We start from the raw sequence: 22,840 nt of genomic DNA, 5'->3' as shown, positions 1-22,840 counted from the left end.
GTCTTATTTTTTGTATTTCAGGTAAGTTCAGATCCATCAATGTATCTGGAAGTGGAGAATGAAATGACCACAGTTGGAGGTTCAAAGTTGAGCAGGTTAAAGTGTAATCGAGAAGGAAAGGAATGGGAGACTGTCCTCACCAGTCGAATTCTCACTGCAGCGGGAAGCTGGTAAGAGAGTAGTATATTTTGGAGAAAGAGGGTCCTGAAGGCCAGAAAACATTTTTAGGGATACAAAAGTAAGCTTTACAGAAAGTTAATTACATCTAAACCCACATATTTACAAATAAGTAGAGGCTTTAAAGGTATTTTTATCTACTTATTGATTAACTGGATCACTTCTATTTAGGATTTTTGTGATTCTTTGTGCTTGGCTCAAGATGTCCTGTTTCTCTTCCAGCTAACCTGGTATAATGCACTGATGCTTTTAAACTCTTATCATGTGGAGTTTTTTGTAGGGATTCTGACTTATTTCTGTTCACTACTGCTGTTTGCTTGTTTTATCACCCCCCTTTGTAATTTTTATATAATCTTTTATAATAAAAGTTTTGTGGATAAAAAATATGTACTGCTCTTAGTCTTAAGACCAGTTTCACTCCAAGTATTAGCTCTATGCAGTCTCAAAGCATCACAAATTCTCATTAGCCCGTTACAGCTATTCTCCTGTCTAATTACATTTGTCCTTTAAATTTCTTCATTAAAGTTGACTAAATCATGGTAAGCGACAGTTGTTCAAGTGCTTACTACTAAAGAATGAAAAATTTTAAACAGGATGTTATCTGACATGGAAGTATTTTCCTGAGTCTTTTACTATTTTTTTCTCTTTATTTTTCTCAACTTTGCTTAGTTCCAGCCTCAGAGTTTAAACTGAAAGTATATTTCTGAAGCCTGAGCCATGTCCAGGTCTGAAAAAGAAGCAGCAGATTTTAAAGCTAAATACAAGTACAGGCCTGAAGAAGAGCTTGTGTATACCCAAAACCTTTACTGATATTTCCGACTATGCCCTTGGTCTAATAAAAGATACTATCTCTGCTTGCAAACCTTCACTTGCCCATCTCCTTTAAACCATCATAGTTATAATCAAATTAAAGAGGCATGGAATGCACATATACATATATATATATATAAAAATCTGTCTAGTTTTTGACTCTTATTTTTGGTATGCAGGATTTTTTTAAAAGCTGTAATAGTTACCTTTTGGGGAATTAGCCCAAGTTGTATGATAACTTAAGAAATCAGTCTGGTTTTATGCTACCCCCATTTGAAAAAATGTAAATGTTTCTTTTTTTTTTTTTTTTTTTTTTTTTTTTTAGTGAGATTGTAAGTGTAGCCTGCGAGAAACGAACATTGTCGGTATTTTCAGCTTGTGGTCGTCGCCTTCTTCCTCCTATAATATTGAATACACCCATTTCCACCCTACATTGCACAGGTTCTTACATCATGGCTCTCACCACTGCTGCTACGCTCTCTGTTTGGTAAGTACCATGTTAGGCTGCAGCAGCTGTTTTTTATAGGTAACTCTGTTCAATTGTGTTGATGCATTGCTGTTGAAATTTAGGCTTAAACCACATCAGGTCTGAACACAAGCCCACTTTTGGATATAATATGAAGAGTTAACTGGGCAGGACTTGAATCCTGTTTCTTTTCTGTTCTAGGACAGTCTGTAATATCAAATTTGATTCTAGAAGGAAGATAAAGGATCAGCTAGAAGTTACTAGTTTAAACAGTCTCCCTAGGATAGACTTGACATGCATATGGAATGAATTGAGGGGAGGAGGGGAAGGAGAAATATGGATACTTCCAATTTCCATCATACTTAGCCAATAAAGTACATGAGTTTCAGAGTTAGAAGTACTCTAGCCATCTTCAAGATACCAGGATAAAAACTGCAGTAAATTGTTTAGTTGTTTAATTTAATCTAATGTCTCATGCAAGTCAGAGCTCCTAAAGGAGTTATTTGGATCCTTAGTGTTTGTTTAGCTGTAATGAGGTTTCCTGATAAAGAGCCATAAAAGTTGTTCTCTGCTATTGACTTCTGTCTTGCTGTAAGGGGTTTGAGTTTGTCAAAATAATTTTGTTGAAGCAATGAAGAAAATGTCAAAAAAACCTCCCAAACAACCAAACTCCCCCAAACCCCCACTTTGTCATGAATATTGAAGTGCATTTGTTAAATGATTTTGGAACTTTCAGTTGCTTGTAAACTGCAGATTTGTCCTTTTGTCTTTTTCAGGGATGTTCACAAGCAGACAGCGATTGTTAGAGATGAGTCTTTGCAAACAATATTTTCAGGTAATAAAAAGGGTCATTTAGTTACCAACCTTTGAGCCCACCTGTACTATTTAGTGCCATTTCTGAATAAGCTGAAATTTTACAAAACCTGAAAAGCCTAAGCAAATAATTTTCCTTTGTTATTGTGTGATAAAGGGAAATCATTGGCAGTGTTGAAATACTGTAGAAATAACTGGATGAGAATATCAGTGGTAACAGACTTGTACAAGATCCTGTAGCTTATTATATTCTGGCTTGCTTCTGAGTGTGAAAACTCAGTGTTGTGAAGATCACAAAATAAATATTTAATGCAAATCTGCTATTACAGCAATTTGTGTGTATCTTGCATATTTGTTATCTTAACAATGAACAACAATTGATTATCTTCCAATTTGTTATTTCAAAATCTTCAGTTTCTTCATTGCCAATATCTGGCACAAAACAAATTATCAAAAAAGCAGTGTCTCAGAGTATACTGGCTTCTATTTTAGCTTTAACCCATACTAGCACTAATCAAAATGTAGTTGTACTGGCAGTTTCCAAATGTCTTCGTTAGAAGTTACATGCACAAACCCTGGGCCTGAATATGCTGGGAAATGAGAGACTCCAGCTATGCCACTTATACTATGTTCTTAGAGAGCACACTTTTCTAAATATGCTGGGTTTTAGAACTTCAACTTAATGGGAAAAAGGAAGATAAAGCTTCTCAGGTTACAGAAGACATGGCAGAATTGCTGAAGTTTGCCCCTAGATATAGAGAACATTTCCAATTAAGCCCATGTTCTATATAAATTGCAGCATCAAGATTGATAATGTATTTTGCAAAAGAGTGATTTTAATGCTACTGTGCTGAGCCTGGTGCTTACCATCATTATCTTGTGTCTTGACCTTCCTATCCATGCTTGAGAATAACATTGACTGAAACTTCTTCTGTTGGTTCCTATGATAATTAATGGTGGCTAGTATTTTTTACCATTATGGAACATTACGGAAGACTCCAAAAGAAATACTTTCGTCTGATTTGACTTGTAGGAAGTGATGCAACTGTCTCTCAGATCTTGCTGACTCAGCATGGTATACCTGTAATGAGCATGTCCGATGGAAAGGCATACTGTTTTAATCCTTCTCTTTCTACATGGTAAGTTATATATTATTTCCTGCTTTTACAACTTAGCTGAACTGACGTGTATTCTGATTTACTGTTTCACCCCATGTTTTGAAGGTTAGCCTGAATAGGATTACACACCAGGCTTAGTTTTGCTTTGGTTCACTGTTGTATGTGTAGGCTTCACTCTATTATATTCTTATGATTTGATAAGTTTAAAATAAATTTTGAAAATAAAGAAGTTAAACTACAGCTCATTTTATCACTCTTTCCTACACGGTGCATACACCTATATATACTTTTGCTTATGTACATCAGTCGAATCTGTCAAGTAGTTGGCAATGATTAAAGATAATCCAGCCTTCACATTTTATGTAAAAGAATGCAGTTCTGTAAAATTTGTCAAAACAATTTTCAGAGTTTTGTTGGGAGTTTAGACATGTTAAAATTATTTTGCTCAGTTTCCAGAGAAAATAGGACCTATGCGCTCCAATCCTGAGCGTGTATGTCCCTGACTTTGTCAGTCCCCATCACCCCTTAATATTTTTTTGGATCTGATGGCCAGTCAAGTTTGAAGAGAGCTCTTTGTCTCCAAGATTTAAAAGTTTAATGAAGATAGTAAGTCAGGTAGGGGAGGAGGGAAGAAATCATTATACCTCGGAGAATTCCCATGGCAGAGTCATTACTGACGACCTGAACACAAGGAAAGGCTACATAAGAGTCTGTGTATTAATGGGTATCAGATAGGCTTTCCCCCTGGATTCTCTTACTTCTGTCAAGGCATGAGTTCCCATAAAAAAAATTTCCATGGTTAAATTATTTACAGTGTCTTTCCAAAACAGATTCTTTGTTGTCTAAGTTGTTTCCTTCTAAGAGGAAAAGACATGTTGCTGTCTTAATATAATTGTTGTACTTAAGTGTAATAAGCATGCTTGATGAAAGGGCTTATTGTTTTAAGTCCTCCTTAGAATAATTATTATTAGTCAACTACTTGATGTGAATCCGTTGGAAAAGAAAAAACAACTTATTTGTTCTTTAGATAAACTGAGAAATTATGCAGAAATTTTCCCAGTCAATAAGGAGCAGAGGACAGGCTCTCAGCCATAATTCTGAATTGCCTGTCATTTCTTAGTTGGTATCCCAGCCTTGGAAATATATAAAATAGCAATCCTTGTAGTCGTCATAAAAATGTAAACATGATAAAGTAGTAAAGGGTATTTTAAATATTTGTGCCATTTTACCTCTGAGCTGTCTGGAGGTCTAAACTTAGCATTGGTTTGAGCCAGTGATTCCCTTGGCATCTCAAACCAGTGAAAATTATATAATTGATTAGGTGTGGAAATGCCAGCTGTAACTGTCAACTCCCTTCGTATGAAGGAATAGCTGTAATGTATGGGAAAGATTGTCAATGTGTGTGATCTGTGATGACTTGTCTGGTGCATGGGGGGACCTGACATGAGGTGAAATCAAGTTCTTAATGAGGTAGTCATTACCTGTGTTCACTCCAGGTGAACTGACTTCTTATTAGATGTAAAATGACAAGTAGAAAGTTCATTTCCTTCAAAACTAATGCTCAATCGTATTATACAATTAATGTAGTGAACTTTGGGGGTGGGAGGGACATTTCCATGACAGCACAAGCAGAATTTGGGCATGGAGTGGGAACAGTTGGGGTCTGTGGAATTCCTGAGCACCTCAGTGATATTTTTTTGGTTATCTGTGAAAATACAAGTTGGGCTTTCAGGCAGAACAGAGCTGGATCCCTTGATATCACTGCCTACTCTCCTCAAACTTGGTTTTTGTTTGTTTGCCTTTTTTCAGGAATCTTGTTTCTGACAAACAGGACTCTCTAGCACAATGTGCAGACTTCAGGAATAGTTTACCATCCCAAGAAGCCATGCTGTGTTCTGGGCCCTTAGCTGTAATACAGGGACGAACATCAAAGTATGCACTTACTTGCTTCATTTAATCAGCATGCTTGTCTTTTGGGGTTTTTTCTCCCCTATTATTTATTCATGTGCTTGAATCAGTGAGTTAATTCTTAAGATGCTAATGGTTCTGAAATTATCAGTAGCTCATACAGTGTTTTTCTTAAACCTTTGCATATCTATAGTCTGTACCTTAATGTTATTTTGAGATTGCTTGGGGGGGAGGAAAGCATGCTCTAAACTTAATCTTTTTGAGGCTCTTCTTTATTGGGTGGGTAAAGTATTTGACAATTCTTTACATGTAATATTTTGATTAGCTAAACTGAATTTCTTACATTTTACATTTTAATTTTTAATTTGCCAGCTTTCTGGAGTAGGCCTACAAATTTTGAGTAGTTCAGTTGTCCTCAAGGGATTTATTTAATTAAGTCTTTGAGAAAGTTGAGTGATTAGTCATCTAATGCATATTTTTAACATCTGAAAATATCACCAGGGAATTGCGTGAGCCAGAACAGACTCCTGTAGGTAATTTTTAATAGCCCTTCCTCACCTGGATTTGAATTAGATTTCCCAGGCAGATTTCTGTGCTATTTCTGTCCTTCACATCTGAGTTTAATTTTTTTTGGTGAGAGAAACTGTATAGAGTTGTATGATTTTATTGCTGACCTCTTGGGGTGTGGAATTAATTGGGAAAAATATTTGAAATCCAAACAAACACTTTTTGAGAGAGAGAAAATACCAGACTGAAAAATTAGCTTTTTTTTTTTTTTTTTTTTTCTAAAAAGGAACTAATTGGTTACTTTTTTCAAATTAGCCTTCTTATGACAATACATTTATTTGCAAGAAATCCTGTAAATGCTTTAGGAGCACTTGCTCACTGATAAGCATGTGTTTTTAAAGAGAAGACAGATGAAAGAAAGAAAAAAAGAACAGGAGGCAGAAAACCTTCCTTGATACTTGTAAATTGTCCAGTGGTGGGGAAGGCAGTTTGCTATGAAGTGCTGCCTTTGTGAGTAAAAGTTTGAACTCTGGAAGCACTAGGTGCCTGTGAAATATAAGTGTAGAATAGCTTGTACTACAAAAATATATATTCCTTAAACTAGTATCTGATTTTATGGCTGGTATGTTAATTTTTTGGTTTTGTAGTTCAGGAAGGCAAGCTGCAAGATTGTTCTCCATGCCTCACTTAGTGCAACAAGAAACAACGCTTGCATACCTGGAGAACCAGATAGCAGCAGCACTTATGTTACAGTCCAGTCATGAATATCGCCACTGGCTCCTTATCTATGCACGGTACCTGGTTAATGAAGGTGAGACCTGCCATGCTGTGTTACTTCTTTGCAGCTCTGATGGACTTTTAAGAAACACTTTATTCACATCATGTATATGTATGATTGCACTTAACATTCTCGTTTTAGCACTTGGCTTCTGGACTCAGTGTTTACTTAAAACCAAAACAAACTGCTGAAGTGCATTTGCTTCCTGTAGTGCTCAGTACTCAGGAATCCTGTTTTGACACACTGACTGTGAACAGATCATGGTCTGGGGAAACAGTGCCATCTGCGGACTTCAATATAGGAATTGCATTGTAAAAAAAAGTCCAGTGGTCCATCAGGTGTATCGTATGTATTATCTGGCAGCAACTACAGATGTTTCAGAGGAACCAGCAGCACCTTGTAAAATACGTAACATTCCTCAGCCAACTGACGATCGCTGCCTGATGTGAAATGGAAGAGTTGCTTGGTTTCTGACACTTTGTACCACAGCACATAAAACTGCAGAGAATTTGCATGTGTTACTTGCACTTTATACTTTTTTTACATTCTAAAATTTCAACAGCCTGTACTGTGAGCTCCCCAGGTTAAATTCTGTGAGGAAAGAAACCCACAAGAAAGGTTGCTTGTGTCTATTTTATATTTGAATACACTGTATCTCTGTGCTATTATGTTAAATAAGGTTAACCAACTGACTTTATGCTTCTTGGATTCTGAAGATCTCTGTTGTATCTCTGCTTGTCTGCATTCCAAATTTAGTAGTTCCCATTGTATTAATTCAGCCTTATTCCTCACCATGCATAATCATTTTACACAGAGGGAAGCGAAATGGTTCATGTTAGGCCACCTAATAGGTGTTGGCAAAATTAAAATTGAGCTCATTAATTCTTGTCTTTTGACCCCTACCTTATTTAACAAGAGCTTGATGAACTGCATATGATTCTCTCTGTCCTTCCGCAGTTGAAATGAAAATGTTCATCTTGGGTCATATGTTAAAGAGATGGTTATACTTTCAAGAGTCTTCACTAATTAAGAACCTCTCTGTTGTGTGTGCAGGGTTCATCTTGCACTGCACAAATGTCACTGCCTTGCATGTGTGTATACACTGGATGTCACTGCAAATTCTGCTTTGCCCTACGTGTATTACTGTTTCACTAGTTTTATAGGTCTGCTAAATTTTGAAAATTGCACATCTTATTATTGACCCTTTATTCCTATGATGGTTTCAACATTTAATGAATTCTAATCCATTAAAATATTCAATCTATTATACCTTGATTGGCAAGTTACTCTTGAACAGATGACTTTGTTACTTGCAAAGGAATTCCCCCCTCTGATTTTTTTGGGTGAATAAAGCTGGCCTGGAAACTGTGTGTGGTTTTATTAAAGGTTTTCTTTTTTTTTTTTAAACTCTTGTGTATATTAATTGGATCCATTTTAATTTTATTATAAGCTCTTTTGCTAAGGGTTTTAAGAGATCTCTTCCAGTTAGTAATATTTTAATGTTTCAGAAGGATGTCTGATTTACTTTTTTTTTTACTCCTGATACCATTTTTCCAAATTCATATATTGCCATTAAATGCAACCTGACAACTTTTCCCCTTCACTTGTTTTTCATCTTGTGGCTTTCCAACTCTTGTGATGTCTCTCTTGTATTATTTCTGTGGCTGTTGAAGTGTGTCAATTTTTCGGTGTGTTTTGTTTTGTTTTTTTTAAAGCTGGTATATTTATGCGGGAGCGGGGAGTGAGGTTTTGATCAGGGCAGCTCTTAAAACAAACTGGAGTAACTACTTCACTTTGTCTCCTTATTGTAGATCATCTTTAATAGTGGTTTTGGTTTTGAGAACTTAAAATAAACCCCTTTGGAACTCTAAAATAAATCCTTTACAAATCATCTTAGCTTTCCAAAGATTTGCTGTTAGAAGAAGAATATACTTTTTGAGAAACCAATGTTTTTGGCTTTATTTTATTCTAGATACTTGTAACTCTTTCCTGAATGTTGTCAGTTACATTGTGGAGTGGTTATATATAGTGAAATGCTTATGAATGTGATTTTATTTTCTGATAATATTCAGGGTTTGAATATCGTTTGCGAGAATTATGCAAGGATTTACTGGGTCCAGTCCATTACTCAGCTGGAAGTCAGTGGGAATCAACAGTTATGGTAAGTCCTGGTAATAGTTTAACAAAGAACGAGGAAGAATTTCCCATGAAACTTACAGAACTTGGATAGATAATAGAACTTAAAATATGATTAAACTTGTTGGCAAAAAGCAATCACAAATTATTTTTGCTGACCCTGGAACCCTTTCTGTACTCTGTTCTAATCTCATAAGCAGGCTTCCTCCTATGGCACTTGTATTTATTTCATGTCAAACTGTAGACAAATGCTTAGTGCCACAGTATCAGCTCTGGTACTGTCTTGAGTATCACGCAGATGGAGCAGAGTTGCGTGTTCAGGTCTCCACATTCTTCAGACAGCAACTTTGAAATAGCAACGTGCCAATGAATTGTCTTCCCTTCTCAGAGCACGCCTGGAGTCTGTAACTGCAGAGGCTGCACCAGCTTCATGAGTGTATATAAATATAAAGACAGTTTTTTATTCTGGGAGTCATGTAAGCAGAGTAAGAACATAAAATATACAGCCTTCTCCAGGATGGAAAAAAGGCATGAATCTTAAACAGCTCTATCAAATATATTCATGATGGCAAGTAATACATTCTGAGAATGCTTTTGTGGTTTTTTTTGTGCAGGGTTTACGAAAGAGAGAACTATTGAAAGAGCTTCTTCCTGTTATTGGACAGAACCTCCGCTTCCAGAGGCTTTTCACAGAATATCAAGAGCAGCTAGACATCTTGAGAGACAAGTAGCATTTCCCCAGATTTTCCCTGCGGGGCCTGGTCCGAGAGAAACTGCTGAACAGCATTAACCAGAGACAGAAGAGGAGCAAGAGCCCGGTCAGTAGGGACACTCCTGAAGAGGGCAGTGCTGTAAGGGTCTCAGATGCTTCAGGAGTGACCTGCTTTAGTTTTTAAAGAAGCTCAAAAGTGGATTCGTGAAAATGATGAGTGGATGAGCTAGACCGTTTCCCAAGTGAAACTTAACCATCGAAGCTGTGGCCTCTGTTTCTATGGAAAGTCGTGGATATGTACTTCAGGGGGGTCCTTTTGGATCTGGATCTCATTTTAATATCGAAACTAGCTGAGAACTGTTTGTGAGGTTTCTTGGATGTCCTGTGAAAAGCACAGTACTTCAGAGTACACTGAACAGCATATTTAACCCTGTTTAGGGTTTTTTTGCCTGAGGATTTATTGAGGCTCAACACTATATTAAATTAGATGAATGAGCCACGTAAAAAGAAATTTCATAAATATTAAGGTATTATGCAGCCAATAGACTCTTTCCTGTGAATATAATAATAATAATAAGAGGCTGTTCTAACACATGGACTATTTTTGTACTAGAATTTGCTAACTTGTAATATGGAATTTTATTTGGCCGATAATCAGGCTATCTCTACAAAGTCATCTTGTAGGAAATTTAACTCTAATTACAAAAGCTATGTTTCAAAATAATTCCACCAAATTAACATGTCATCATCTGGTTTTTAATTTTTAAATGTTTGTAAAAGGCATTTTGGGGGGAGGGGGAGGGATACAATGGGGTGGCTCTTTTTTGTAAGTACAAAAATAAATGAACATTGCATTGGTTTAAAAAACAAAAAGCAAAAACATGGTCTTAAATTATTACAAAGGGCACAGGCATCTCCAGAAATGTCAACACAGGCTGAATCTTGTTAACATGTCTGGAAATAAATAATACCATCTGGGTGATCTTTGAAAGCGTGATCAGACAAGTACTTGTGATCTCCCTAGACCAGGTATGTTTTCTCTTGGAGCCGCATCTCAGCTGAGGGAGCAGGAGCTGTGTGGGAATGCTCATTATCTCAGGCAACACAAAGCAAAATGGGCTTCCCTGACCGCTGCCAAAAGTGGTCAGCACTGCAACAAGAAATGAGCTTCATGCAGTTATGGCCATGTTCCTTGTGTGGCATTTCATAATAACAAAATAGTGCTGGTGGCCAGCCAGCAGTTCACTTGTGGAGTGGCTTTGGAATTCCACTGAAACCAAATCAATCAACTTGTTTTCTTCTCCAAGGTATGCCTGGTGCTGGGAAAGAAAAAAGCATGTGTGTTGTTTCTTTCCAGGACCTAATTCAGGTGTGCCTCAATTTATTGCCTTTGAGATCTTTTTGAGTAAGAAAGTTAGTATTGAAATGAGCAAGTGTATTTATACCCTTGTGAAAGGGCAGTTTCTCCCCTAAACTTCTAGTAAAAACAAGCACTAGCCTTTGCCCTCGGCCAGGACAAGGACTAGCTGTGCTACTGTGGACTTTGGCTGCAGGGGACTGACCCTCTTCAGAGAGGCAGCTCTGCAGTTACATGGTTGTCTGGATCCTAGAGGGAGGGATGTGTTCTTTAAGGCAACAAACCCCCTCATTTGGAGGGTTTTGTTGCCTCCTGTATGCAACTGCTAGACCTGATGGACACCATATTACTTCTTTGTTCGGCAATCTCATGTGCACGCTGGCTGAAGTGTCTTGAAGAGCAATAAAAGCAACTGATTCAGCATCTATTCCTCGGTATGGCATCAGGGAGTTTTCAACAAGCAGTGGGAAATGTAGTGACAGCACAGCTTGATTCTGCGTATACCTGGTGGGGAAAGTGAACGTGTTCCAAGTTCCCTTGACCTCTAGTCCAAAAAGTTTAATAGTACTGTGACAACCAGTCATAGTAGTGCTGCGAGTGATTCATATGCTACTGCCCATTAGTCTGTACTCCTGGGAGCAGGCATTATATTCCTCATAGAGTAGAATACACTCATAGAATGTTTGGGTTAAAGGTCATCTATTCCAACCCCAGTGAGCAGGGACATCTGCAACTAGAGCAGGTTGTGCTCATTTTGTGCTCATGTGTGCAGGCAAGCAACCCACTGAAATCATTAAAACAGGAGATAGACACCATGTTCTGGGGAAAAGGTAGGTCCAGTCCAAAGCCTGGTGCAGTCCATGGGAGTCTGGCTATCAGCTTCCATGGATTTTGACTGTTCTGTGTAGGCAGCTGCCAGGCTGATGGTTTACTGAGAAAAGAACAAATGACCATGGATAGTTTTGGAGGTCTTTGATAAGTGAAAGCTCTGAGAGAGGTGGCTGATTCCTCCTGCTAAAGGCAAGATGTTTGGATTCTGGCCATCCTCTGTTCAGCCTTGTGCTGTTCATACCAGTCTTGTAATGAATGCTGTTTAATACAATTTAAAGGTAATTAGCTAAGGGAAAGTACATTCTTTGTCATTAAATCTCTGAAGAGATGCTGAAATACTTTTAATGAAGAGCTGTCTCCATATTAGACACGATGTAGGTTTTTCTACCCATTTTTTCTTGGGAGGTTCTGTCACTGCCTGACAGTCCAGGAATAATATGATTTCAAATTCCAGGCAACAAAATATATTTAAATGAATGTGAACATTTTTCTTAAACTGGGTATTTTAGCTTTTTCCGCTTACATTCAGCACTTTCTTTTTTAGGATGAGGGCTACGAAAAACTCTGTTTAAGGCTGTATTACGTTATCAAAGGAAGCTGGCAGCTAAATCAAGGAGGAACGCTTTTAGTGCGGGAGCAGGGGCACCTTGTTTTGAACAACCGAGGAACTTTTATTAATTAATGGTTTGGACGGAGAAATGGGGAAGGCCACAGGGAGGACTCGACGTTCTGGCTAGGTGACCTGGGCAGAAAACACCCGCCAAAACTCCCTCAGGGCTTCCCCGGCGTCCCTGCCCCGGCGCCGGTGAGGGAGGACCCAACCGGAGCTACCGCCAAAACTGAAATAAAACCAGATTTAGCTGGGCGCCAAGTACTGGGGACCAGGCTCGTCTTCAGACAGTGGAAAGGCCACGCGTACGTTTGCTGCGTGCGCTTCATCCTGCCGGCGGGCAGCGGCCGGGCACCCACCGCCCTCCTCCTCCCCTCAGCGTTTCCCGCCCACCGCAGGCCGGCCCGGCCCCGGAACGCCGCCCGCCGCCCCTGTTTCCGCACCGCGGCCTTTCGCCGCCGCACCCGCACCGGAAGGGAGCAGCGGCCGCAGCCGTCCGGGTGCAAGGCGGCTCGGCGGGGCCCGGGGAGAGTCGCGTCCCTGAGGGCCCGAGGGCTGAGCCGCCGCCATGGGGAAGAGGCAGCACCAGAAGGACAAGATGTGAGCGGGGACGGGGACGGGGACGGGGACGGGGAGGGCGGCGCGGGGCCTCGCGGTGGTGCGCGGGGTGTGGGGAGGCCGTGGGTGTGCTGCGGCTTGCCTGTGAGTGACCCCGCTGTCTCGGCAGGTACATTACGTGCGCGGAGTACACGCAGTTCTACGGGGGCAAGAAAGCAGGTAAAGGGGTGAAGGGTGCCGTCGTCCCCCCGCATTCACTCGGGTGGGGGGGCTGCTGAAGTGACCTCCCCGAGCGGGGCATCCTCTGGGTGCAGCAGGGGAGCTGCTGCCGAGCCCCGGCCCCTGAACCGCTGGGCTGTGGGGCTGGGGATCCCCAAATCCAGGGTGCTGGTCGGCGTGAAAACGGCAGGAATTGGAGGTTTAACGCCCAGGTGAGCTGTCCATGCCTTCAGCAAGTTCTGGGAGGGCAGAGCTTGAAGGTAGTTACAGCGCTCATCATCCAATTTAAACTGAGTGCTGTCTGTCTGTCAGAGCTCTGTTTTGATTTTTTTTTCGGATTGTGAAATTTCAGTTGAGGAGTGTACTTGCGCTCTGCAGGAGAGGCCCGGCTTTAGTTACAGTTTTGCAAGGTTTAGCGTATTTATCCTTGTCATCGGTAAATTGCCACCATGTATATAGCAAAATGTAACTTTCAGATGTTTCTTTGTTACCTAGAATACTATGCATTTATTAAAATTCTGCTGTGGTTTTTGTTCCATAAACAGACCTTCCACGGACTAATTTTAGACGTTTATCATTTGATCACTGCAGGTAAGACAAATTTACATTATTATTATTAAATGACGCATGTTTTTATCAGGCTGTTCACATTGAACCATTACTGAAGCCATGTTTTTCCGAAGCAGTTATTTTCATTGACTTGTGCCTGCTATGATAGTAATGCAGCAAGAAAAAATTCAATAAGAATGGAAACAATATCTATACTTTCCATGATTAGTGTCTGCAGAGACTGGAGCTGATGGCTAAAAGAATAGTGATAAAATAATTCAGAACAATTATCGTGTACATTCAAATCTGTGTAATTGGGGCTTGGATCTACTTTTCCCTGCTCAAAATATGCTTGGTCAATCACTCATCTTTCTGAGGCAGTGATTAGGTAAATTGAAGGAATATTTATGCTAATTTTCTTGTGTTTAGAATTTACTGTCTGAAGTGCTGGAGTGAAAGAGGGGAGTTAGTAGAGGTGGGTTAGAAATCCTCTTGTAAATTGAATAGTTCAGGAAGTTACCATCCACATCTACGAACTACTGCTGCTTGGCTAAAAGCTGGCTGGATTATGGAAGCATCCCTAACAGGGGATGCTGAATGTGATTGCCAGTTACTCCCTAGCCCATCTCAGTGCAAAGACAGTGAGTGTTTCTGCTTGAACCATCTTCTGTGCTGGTGCGGCCCAACATGGCAATGGGAGCAGGCTGGGGAGTATTACAGCATCCTATAGCTCTATGGCTGTGAGTGCTGGCAGCTACACATTACTGAACGGCACCAGTTCCTTTCATGGATTTTGTTATTAACCTAATTTATGTAGCATCGGGTAGTGGGTATTGGCAGCCACTCAGTATTTTCATTGGTATAAGCCTTGCTTTAATGTGCAAGTGAATCAGCAAAATGTTATTTGCTTCTGTCATCATGATTTCTGGATGATTTTGCTAAAAAGAATGTGTACTTTTTTTCCTAGTTTGTCTCTGCAGCCATTTGAATACCCAGTTTGCACACCAGATGGGACAGTCTTTGACATACTGTAAGTTACTGTCTGTACTTGCTTTACTTTTGTGTTGCTGAAGTGGTTACAGCAGTGTAATCATCATTTTGTCTTAGCAAGTTGGCAAAAATAATCATGCCCATCAGTAGAGATTTCTGATGGTGCTTGTCGCTTATTACTTGATTCTTTCTCTTTTCAGGAGCATTGTTCCTTGGATAAAGAAGTATGGAACCAACCCAATCACAGGAGAAGTAAGTAATGATGGGTGTATTCACATGATGTCTTTGCTTTCCTTATGCTCAGTTTCCTATTTAATGTGTGGGAGAAACAAAAATGCCTTAATGAAAGCAAAAGAAGTAGAATGGGAGTGCTATTTTGAAGTATGATATTTGTGAGATCAGCTTTGCTGAAAATAATGTAGACATTTACTAGAGATCTCTTTTTAGCTAAAAGAAGGGGGGGAGGGGCTTCTGGATTTGAGACCTGATTTCCCCTCACTGTCATCTTGCTAATGATTTTTGTAGTAGAAAATAATCAGCCTCGGACTGTGTGTGTGGAAGGAAGAGGAGAGCTTTTTTTTTTTTTCCCATTGGATTGTAAATAGTATGGTAGAGGAAACGTGTAGTTCATTTATATAAACTCCCAGGGTATCTTGCCTTTCTTACAGGTGTGGCATAATTAAAATCTGTATAGATGGAAATACGAGCTCTTTTGTTACTGCTAGTGATGCCCAGAAAGCCTGATGGAAAAGACTCTGTACTGCTGCCTCATATAAGCAGAATTCTAGTCCGTACAGGGCAAGAGGCTGGCAAGCTCACCTCTGCATCTGTGATTAAACTTGCAGTGATGCTTCCTAACTAAAAAGATATTCGGCTTTATGCAGATTAAAGAGATTAATAGATGATATTATGAATGATAAGCTTAAGCTGCAAAATCTTTTGAGTTATCTTGACAATATATTTCAGAAAGCTGCTGACCTGCCTCTGTCGTGATAGTTCACTGTGAGACTGGGATTTCACACTATGCTCAGTGCCTTGGTGGTTTTTCTTCCCCCTTTTTCTGCATAAATTATAATTACGAAGGGATTACTTTCTGTAGTAGCGTGAAGTTGTAGAGCACCAGATAAATATGAAGTACTGGAAATATTCCCTTGCTGGAATTTTTTTTTTTTTTTTTTTTTTGGTGTTTAAAAGAGGGTGCATTGTTTGTGAGGGCATAGAGGAAAATTTTAAACAGAAATTGTTGCTTGAGCTACTGGAACTTGTCTTTTCCTTCGGTAAGTGCAGTTACTTTCCCGAGCATTAGGTGGCAGCCATTGCACAAGATTGTTATTGGTTTGCAGATGGTCGTGTGGCATGAGATTACCTTTGAAACATCTTGTGTTTGATTAAAGATTTTCCCAGCAGACAGATACGAGGAGAAGCTAAATACAGATGCAGCATTCCAAACTCTAAACATGAACAGGCTGCCTGAGACTCAATATCTTCAGTTATAGCAAACTGCAGGTGTGTTTGTGCGATGGAGAGATGATTGAAGGTCTTTCTTCACACATGAGGAGGCCAATGTATTGTTGAGAAGGAATAGAATTACAGCTATTTCTTTGTTTTCACCGGCCTCTCACTGCCTTGCTGCTCTGTGCATCAGTTGGGAGTTTTGGGGTGTTGCCAGATCAATTTTTTTTTGCTTGGAGCAGCTCCATGACACATGTTCTCATTTCAGACTGTGAGCCGTGATGTGGTTTAAAATTACTTTGGGTAAATGCTAAGCAAGAGGTGTAATGTGTCCAGTGGTTTTGTCTAATATCGAGAAAGGGAGATTGTGCAGAATATACGTGGTGAACCATAAATGTTCAAATGAAGTTGGACTTTGACATCCGCTAGTTTACCCAGACTTGTGCTTCTGTAGTTGATCTGCAGTGCACCTCCAGCTCTCCTCAACATTTGTGCCCTTTTCCTATTGTCATGGTTTAACCCCAGCCAGCAACTAAGCACCACGCAGCCGCTCACTCACTCCCCCCCATCCAGTGGGATGGGGGAGAAAATCAGGAAAAGAAGTAAAACTCCTGGGTTGAGATAAGAATTGTTTAATAGAACAGAAAAGAGGAAACCAATAATGATAGTGATAACACTAATAAAATGACAACAGGAGTAATAAAAGGATTGGAATGTACAAATGATGCGCAGGGCAATTGCTCACCACCCACCCACCGACACCCAGCCAGTCCCCGAGCGGCGAATCCCTGCCCCCCCACTTCCCAGTTCCTAAACTAGATGGGACGTCACATGGTGTGGAATACACTGTTGGCCAGTTTGGGTCAGGTGCCCTGGCTGGGCATGAGAAGCTGAAAAATCCTTGACTATAGTCTAAACACTACTGAGCAACAACTGAAAACATCAGTGTTATCAACATTCTTCACATCCTGAACTCAAAACATAGCACTGGACCAGCTACTAGGAAGACAGTTAGCTCTATCCCAGCTGAAACCAGGACACCTATGTATCACTCTGTTTGGGGAGCCCTTTCTTCTTCCCTTTTATTCAGTGGTGGACTTGTGCTGTACAGCTCTGTCCTCCACAGGACCAAGGTGTTCCAGACCACTTTGAAGAAAAAGGAAGTGCTTGCTCTCCAGAACAGCACACAGCCCTGCTGAATCCAGCCCTGCAGAGCTATAAGTTGAAGAGTGGGATCGAAGGAAGTGTTGTAATTTAGCCTTCGTTTCCCAGAGGGCCAGCTCTGGTTTTCCGAAGGGGAGGATGGCCTTGGGCAGGAAGGGGATGAGGGTGCTGGGACAAGGCAGGGTAGGTGGCGGAGGAAGTCAGTGAGTTGAGCTTGTGCATCTCTAGACTGTATTTCCCTCTATTTACCACTGTGTGTGGAACTTCTTTTACTTGTACAGCTTGCTCATTGTGGAAACCAGAAAATATTTTCTGTAATGAGCTGACTTACAGAAACTCAAGACTCTGAGTTTGTTTAAAAAGGAATTGAGCCAGAATAGCTGCAATGCCATGTTTTGTACAGGGACTTAGGAAGTTACTTTGCACAGATTGATGATTCCATCATTGGTGATGAGGCTCTGGAGAATTTTTCCTTTTTTTTGTCCTGAAGTTAAAAATTATGATGAATTCCTTTGTGGCTTGTACTTCTGTTGTTATGGTTTGCTACAGGCCAAACATTTTAGGGAACTCAGTAGGCTACTTGGAAACAGCATTGTTAATGGCACGTTCTTGGTACTCACTAATTCTGCCTAGCTGTCTTATTTCTGAAGTGGACCCCTCAATGGAGAATTGGAGAGCCTTGCAATCATTAATATATTTATCTTCACAGTGGTCCTAGGGGGTAGGACTGTGCTAGTCTTTTATTAATTGGATGTTTGTGAACTGATCTACAAGTGACTTCTCTGATTCTTCCAAGTCCTAAGCTATTGGACCAGCCTTCCTTTCTAAAGAAATTTTGCAATTTTGCAAAGATCACAGTTATTCTTTCATATGTTTAAAATATTTTACTTTTTTTTGCTTTCCTTCCCTACATTTTCTCATGTTTTATGGTTTATTTCTTCTTGCTTTTCTGAACATTTTCTTGAGGTGCAGTGTGGACACCAATATCCGTTTAGGAGAAACACATCACCATTGGCCTTTGTCTAAAGTTTCCCATGAGCTATTCCAGAAAGTGGATTTAGATTTTTTTTTCCCTTTTAAATAATGCATTGCAGTAAAAAGTACTTCTGTTACTACACCCATAGTTTTTGAAGAAACAGTACATCTTTCGCAGCTGAACTACAGCCTGTCAGATGGGATTGGCTCACTTACTTTTTTTGTCAGCTTTGTCAGGACGCTGCCCTAGCTTATGTCTACACTACAATTGCATAAAATAAAGAGAAAAGTCATAGTTAGCTCATTCTTTTTTACTGAGAACAGCACTTGGCTTCTTGGGCTTGCAGATAGTTGCAAGCTTGCCAGAACGTTTCATGTAGCGGAGATATGACAGCAGTGACCAGCATGCCCACACAAGTCAGCCAGCTGGGCTCAGGAGTACCTTTTTCCAAGAAATGAGATTGGTCAGAGTGTGTCTGGTTTGTTGGAATCTCAAATACGAACAGATGATAGATCCGCATGAAGGTAGCAGCATGCCTTTTGACAGGAATTTCAAGGAAATTGTTCTTTGTTGCATTGATATGTTATATGTGGGCTGAGCTATTTTTCTCCTTTGCATTGTAATGTTTCTGATATAAATACCTATTTTTCTCAGTCTGGTTCAATAACATTCTAACTGCATGTGGGCGGGCCAGATTACTGTGGTGTACTTCAGCTCCATTCAAGACTGGCTCTCTATCCTTGGGCTAATATCTCTCTTCCCCTGTCTCAGAAATAGCTATGGTCTTTGTCCCTTGTTCTCCCTTTTCTGTGGGAATTCAGTTCTTTTGGACAGTTGAAAGTCAGTTCATCTCTGGTGTTTGCTTATAAGGCTTTGATCCAAAGTCAATTTTGTGACTGTTTGAAGTGCATCTGCTTTTAAACTCATACAGAGGGCTCACTTGTGTGAATTGTTTCTGCACTGCTCAGAGCAAACTAAAATCCATGTGTCTGCTGATACCGCATAACGCAGAGAGGCAATCCTCATGTTAAGGGCCACGTGCAGCTGTGTGGTTGTTACCTATGTATGTCTTGAAGGGCAAACAGGATTCAGTCGAGTTAATTTAGCTTGGGCTTAATATATGCCTAAGAGTCAGGTTAAGAGACCTGAAGATGCTGTGTGGTGAATGTATGAGACTAGGAGTGACATTTCTGGTCTGAATGAGGCAGAGCACAACTTGTATTGTGCCCTGTCTCATGCAAGGTTAGGATCCAGACCTACAGGCCAGAGAGAGCTTTTTCTTAAGTGTCACAAGATTTTAGCTTCTTACTAGGTTAAATAGGAAAATTTTTATAAATTCTGAGGATTTTTTTTAGGGTTGGGAAAGCCTTTTGCTTGGGCTGCCTCTGAAGATAACAGTAAAAAGGAGTCTGGGGCATGTAAGGAAGTAGTAGAAAGCAGAGCCACTGACATGGAAAAAGAGGACTAACTTTGGAGTCAAAAGGCTGAAAATCTCTGATTTTTTCCAGCAGGACATCTGCTTTCTTAAAAGAGAGAGCTATACCCAAAGTTTTGCTCTGTGTACAAGATAAATATTTGCTATTTTTCTCCCACACTCTTAATCCTGTATTTACCAAACAAAAATGACTTGGGGTGAGATTATGACTAATATGATCAAATAATTGCGGCATTACAGGTGCCTGCCTCATGCAGTAAGCCTGTCTGATCCACTCTTTGAAAGCACTCAGAGATGCACATCTTGTACCTGCAATGCCCTGCAGCAATGACAGAGCCTGTAGTGGACACCTCCTCCCTCCAGCACTGCTCTTGTAGGAATGTAAGCAGTGCCCTTTTTTTTTAATCATTTGTTTGAAATAAGGTTGGTAGGATGATGCTTGCCTGAATAATTACAGGCACTTTCAAAACCAGTGACTTCTTACCTTCAAAAGAAAAAATTGCAACCAAGTCTGTTATTTCAAAACTTTGGAAAGTCATTCTCAAATACATTCCTTAAATATGCTTATTAGCTAATTCCTCTCCCAAATGCTGGTGGCTATTGTTACTTCATTTTATTGCGAAAGCATCATTTCTTTTCAATTTGATCAACTAGATTTCAGTCAGTCTCATAGAAATCAGTTGCTGGTCTTGCAGTGAGAGAAGCTTGCTGACCAGGTTAATGGAGAGGCTATGGATAAAATTACTTTTTTACTGCTGAATTTATTAATCCCACTTTAAAGATGAGCAAACAACCTTACAGCACTTTTTTTTTATGCACTAAAAAAGTCTTTGGCTGCCTAAATAAGGGAAATCCTGCCTGAAAAGGATGCAGAAATTAGAGCAAAGGTAAAACTTCCTTAAAATTAAAAGTGTTTTTACTGTGTAAGTATTTTGAAAGCACAGAGCAGAAATAGAAAGCACTGATAATTGTTTCTTCACCTGAGAAGTGAATGTAATGACAAAGAGGGCTTAGGTATTTTTTTCTTCTTTTGCAATATTCTGAATAAACAAACTGCAGCATGTAAGGAGCGTGGGAAATAACAAATACTGTAGAAACAGGTGTTAAAGTACAGGTTAAGTTCCAGCCAAGGCTTTATAGTTCACTACAAATTGCTCTCCACCTCTATCAAATAATCAGCACAGGGCCTGTGTGTTTCAGGAATGGATTCTTGTAAGTGGGTTGCATGAGCTTCACACGTTGCTGAGTCAGTGGTGTCAAGATCAAGATCACAAACAAAACTCATCCAACGCTGAGTTGAGTGGGACGGGTTTACAGCCTGAACAGAGGAGAGGACAAGTTCAGGTTTCACGTGACCCATATTGCCTAAATCAACAGTGACTATGGCTTTTAACTTGGTTCAGACGGTCTGTGTGGTAATTTGCTGCAGATTACTGCTTTAATTGTGTTATTCCAGGTGTGTTTCTAGATAACGAGCAGCCAATAATGGATGTCATCAGACAAGGATCTGTGGTTTGAAGGTGACCTCTTTCATGCCAGTATAGCAGTAGCTGCTGTTGGAATACATTGTCAGGAAAATGTAATAGCTGTAGATAATGTTCAATGTGATGCATTTTCAGAGTGCTTGTCTAGACCTTTCTGCAACATAGTGGTAATACTACCTTAGGATTTTGAGGTCTTCTAAAGATGGCACACTGCAGCAGGAGTCAGATTTTCCTTGTGACTTTTCATCTTTTTCTCTTGGAAAGTTTTCTTCGTTCTTACTATTTCCAAAGAGATTATGCTTACTCTGAGCATTTTCATTCTTTGTCTAGATGCAAAATATGAGAGGAAAATGCTGTGCAGCCCTCCATAGGCAGGCTATCTCCACATCCTTTTTCCATATCTTAGAGTGCTGGGACTATCTAATTAAGAGCAAATTAGTTTGACCAATTGAGATATTTTTCCTTATGTATAAAAATTCAGGAGTGAGACATATCCCCTTTCACTGTTTTTTTTTTCCTCAACATCAGAGCACAGCACCTGAAATCCAAGTAGTCTGCTATGTTTTCTCCTTGGGGCTTTGGAAATGAGTGATCATTTAGGTGGATCAGTAACTTCAGGTCTCATTTGGCTGTAGCATAACTGATGTATAAATGAGAATTCTAATTCCTCTCTAAAGAACGCTTTTCACATACATGTCAGAAGTCGGCACATCTTCATCTTTGAAATTCAATTTATATTTCTTAATTTGTCTGATGCAACTCAGTCAAGTCTTCAGATATTGCATAGGTTTAAATGCAGATTACCAACCTTTTTTCTCTTTTGTTAAACTTAACCATATTTTTCCCTGTACATTTGAAGTGAAGGAGGAAGGTTTTTTCTTGTTTATTTGTAAGAAAAGTTTCAGTGGGAGGTGGGAATACAGTTTTGTTCTGGGTGAATAATAGCTTATTACAGAGCAGAGAACAAAGCTTACAGAAATAAAACCAAGGGAAGCTTTGTTGTTGAAAAATGATTCAGACAAATCCAGCTTAGTTGGTTTTTCATGTGTTGCAGAAAGAAGGGTGAAATGATCAGGAACAGAAAACTGGAAGACTCTCTGAGGTCCTCAGCTCTCTCACAGTCTGCTTTGCAAACTGCATGCTCTGTCTTGAACCAGTGTTTGCTTTCTTCCTGCTGTGACTGCTGAGAGGTTCTTCTGATGGTTTTTCATCTGATAGACATCTTCTGTAAATTTTTGGTTTGACCAGCTTAGTCTCGTTTGTATTTGTGCCAAAACTGTGCTTGTCTCTGTTAGTGTTTACAGCTGTGTGTTTGGTACAGAGGAGTTTAATGCTTTCTTGACATTTTCTTGTTGAGACTTGTATTTTCCTGTTAGATGTTCTTCTTGCCTTTAAGTTGTCTATACCCTAAATGGTCACAATTGTCCTTCTCCGCATCTGTTTAATTTATCTTCTTTGAACAGAGTTAATCTTAATTGTATGCAGTAAATGCTGGGTGAATGCCTGCTACAGTGGTGGGAATATTTTCCAATCTCTTCCTGAAATACTTTTCTAATACTTTGATATATTACACATGATAGTCTAAGACAGAAAACAGTTTCAGTGTATGTGTTGAGACACCAAAGGTGCTTTCAGAATATGATAATTTGTTGCATTTTCTCTTGATAGCTTGGGTCATTTCAGAAGCAGATACTTATTTATAAATAAGAGTTAACCAGGATGAGCAGTGGTTCTTCCTTTTCTCCTTTTTGTTGTTGTTGTTGTTTTGTTTCCGGTTGAATGTTACTGCC

General features: G+C 39.8%; 2 protein-coding genes across 7 annotated transcripts in view; both read left to right on the top strand.

Annotated features, from left to right (window-relative positions):
* The window catches only part of LOC104840607 (protein HIRA), a 36,167-nt gene extending 25,869 nt beyond the window's left edge, over positions 1–10,298 (top strand). For both annotated transcript variants that reach the window (XM_010581644.1, XM_010581643.1), the window contains 8 exons: positions 22–170; positions 1,313–1,474; positions 2,230–2,288; positions 3,300–3,405; positions 5,194–5,316; positions 6,447–6,610; positions 8,650–8,738; positions 9,328–10,298. In XM_010581644.1, the coding sequence (XP_010579946.1) occupies positions 22–170; positions 1,313–1,474; positions 2,230–2,288; positions 3,300–3,405; positions 5,194–5,316; positions 6,447–6,610; positions 8,650–8,738; positions 9,328–9,444 (969 nt within the window). In that variant the 3' untranslated portion in view covers positions 9,445–10,298. The remainder of the gene's footprint in view (positions 1–21; positions 171–1,312; positions 1,475–2,229; positions 2,289–3,299; positions 3,406–5,193; positions 5,317–6,446; positions 6,611–8,649; positions 8,739–9,327) is intronic.
* A 2,411-nt stretch (positions 10,299–12,709) lies between these two features.
* Positions 12,710–22,840, top strand: part of PPIL2 (peptidylprolyl isomerase (cyclophilin)-like 2) — a 74,783-nt gene continuing 64,652 nt past the window's right edge. For 2 of the 5 annotated variants that reach the window (XM_010581638.1, XM_010581637.1), the window contains exons 1-5: positions 12,710–12,823; positions 12,951–13,000; positions 13,546–13,591; positions 14,517–14,579; positions 14,740–14,791. In XM_010581638.1, the coding sequence (XP_010579940.1) occupies positions 12,792–12,823; positions 12,951–13,000; positions 13,546–13,591; positions 14,517–14,579; positions 14,740–14,791 (243 nt within the window). In that variant the 5' untranslated portion in view covers positions 12,710–12,791. Of the gene's footprint in view, positions 12,824–12,950; positions 13,001–13,196; positions 13,261–13,545; positions 13,592–14,516; positions 14,580–14,739; positions 14,792–20,852; positions 20,982–22,840 lie in introns of those variants that run through there. The other 3 variants (XM_010581639.1, XM_010581642.1, XM_010581641.1) reach the window with 3 other exon arrangements.

Source organism: Haliaeetus leucocephalus, unplaced genomic scaffold, assembly GCF_000737465.1.
Source record: "Haliaeetus leucocephalus isolate CR32 unplaced genomic scaffold, Haliaeetus_leucocephalus-4.0 Scaffold802, whole genome shotgun sequence".
NCBI lineage: Eukaryota > Metazoa > Chordata > Aves > Accipitriformes > Accipitridae > Haliaeetus > Haliaeetus leucocephalus.
Note: the sequence above shows the minus strand (reverse complement) of the source record. Positions and strands in the feature narration are given on the sequence as shown.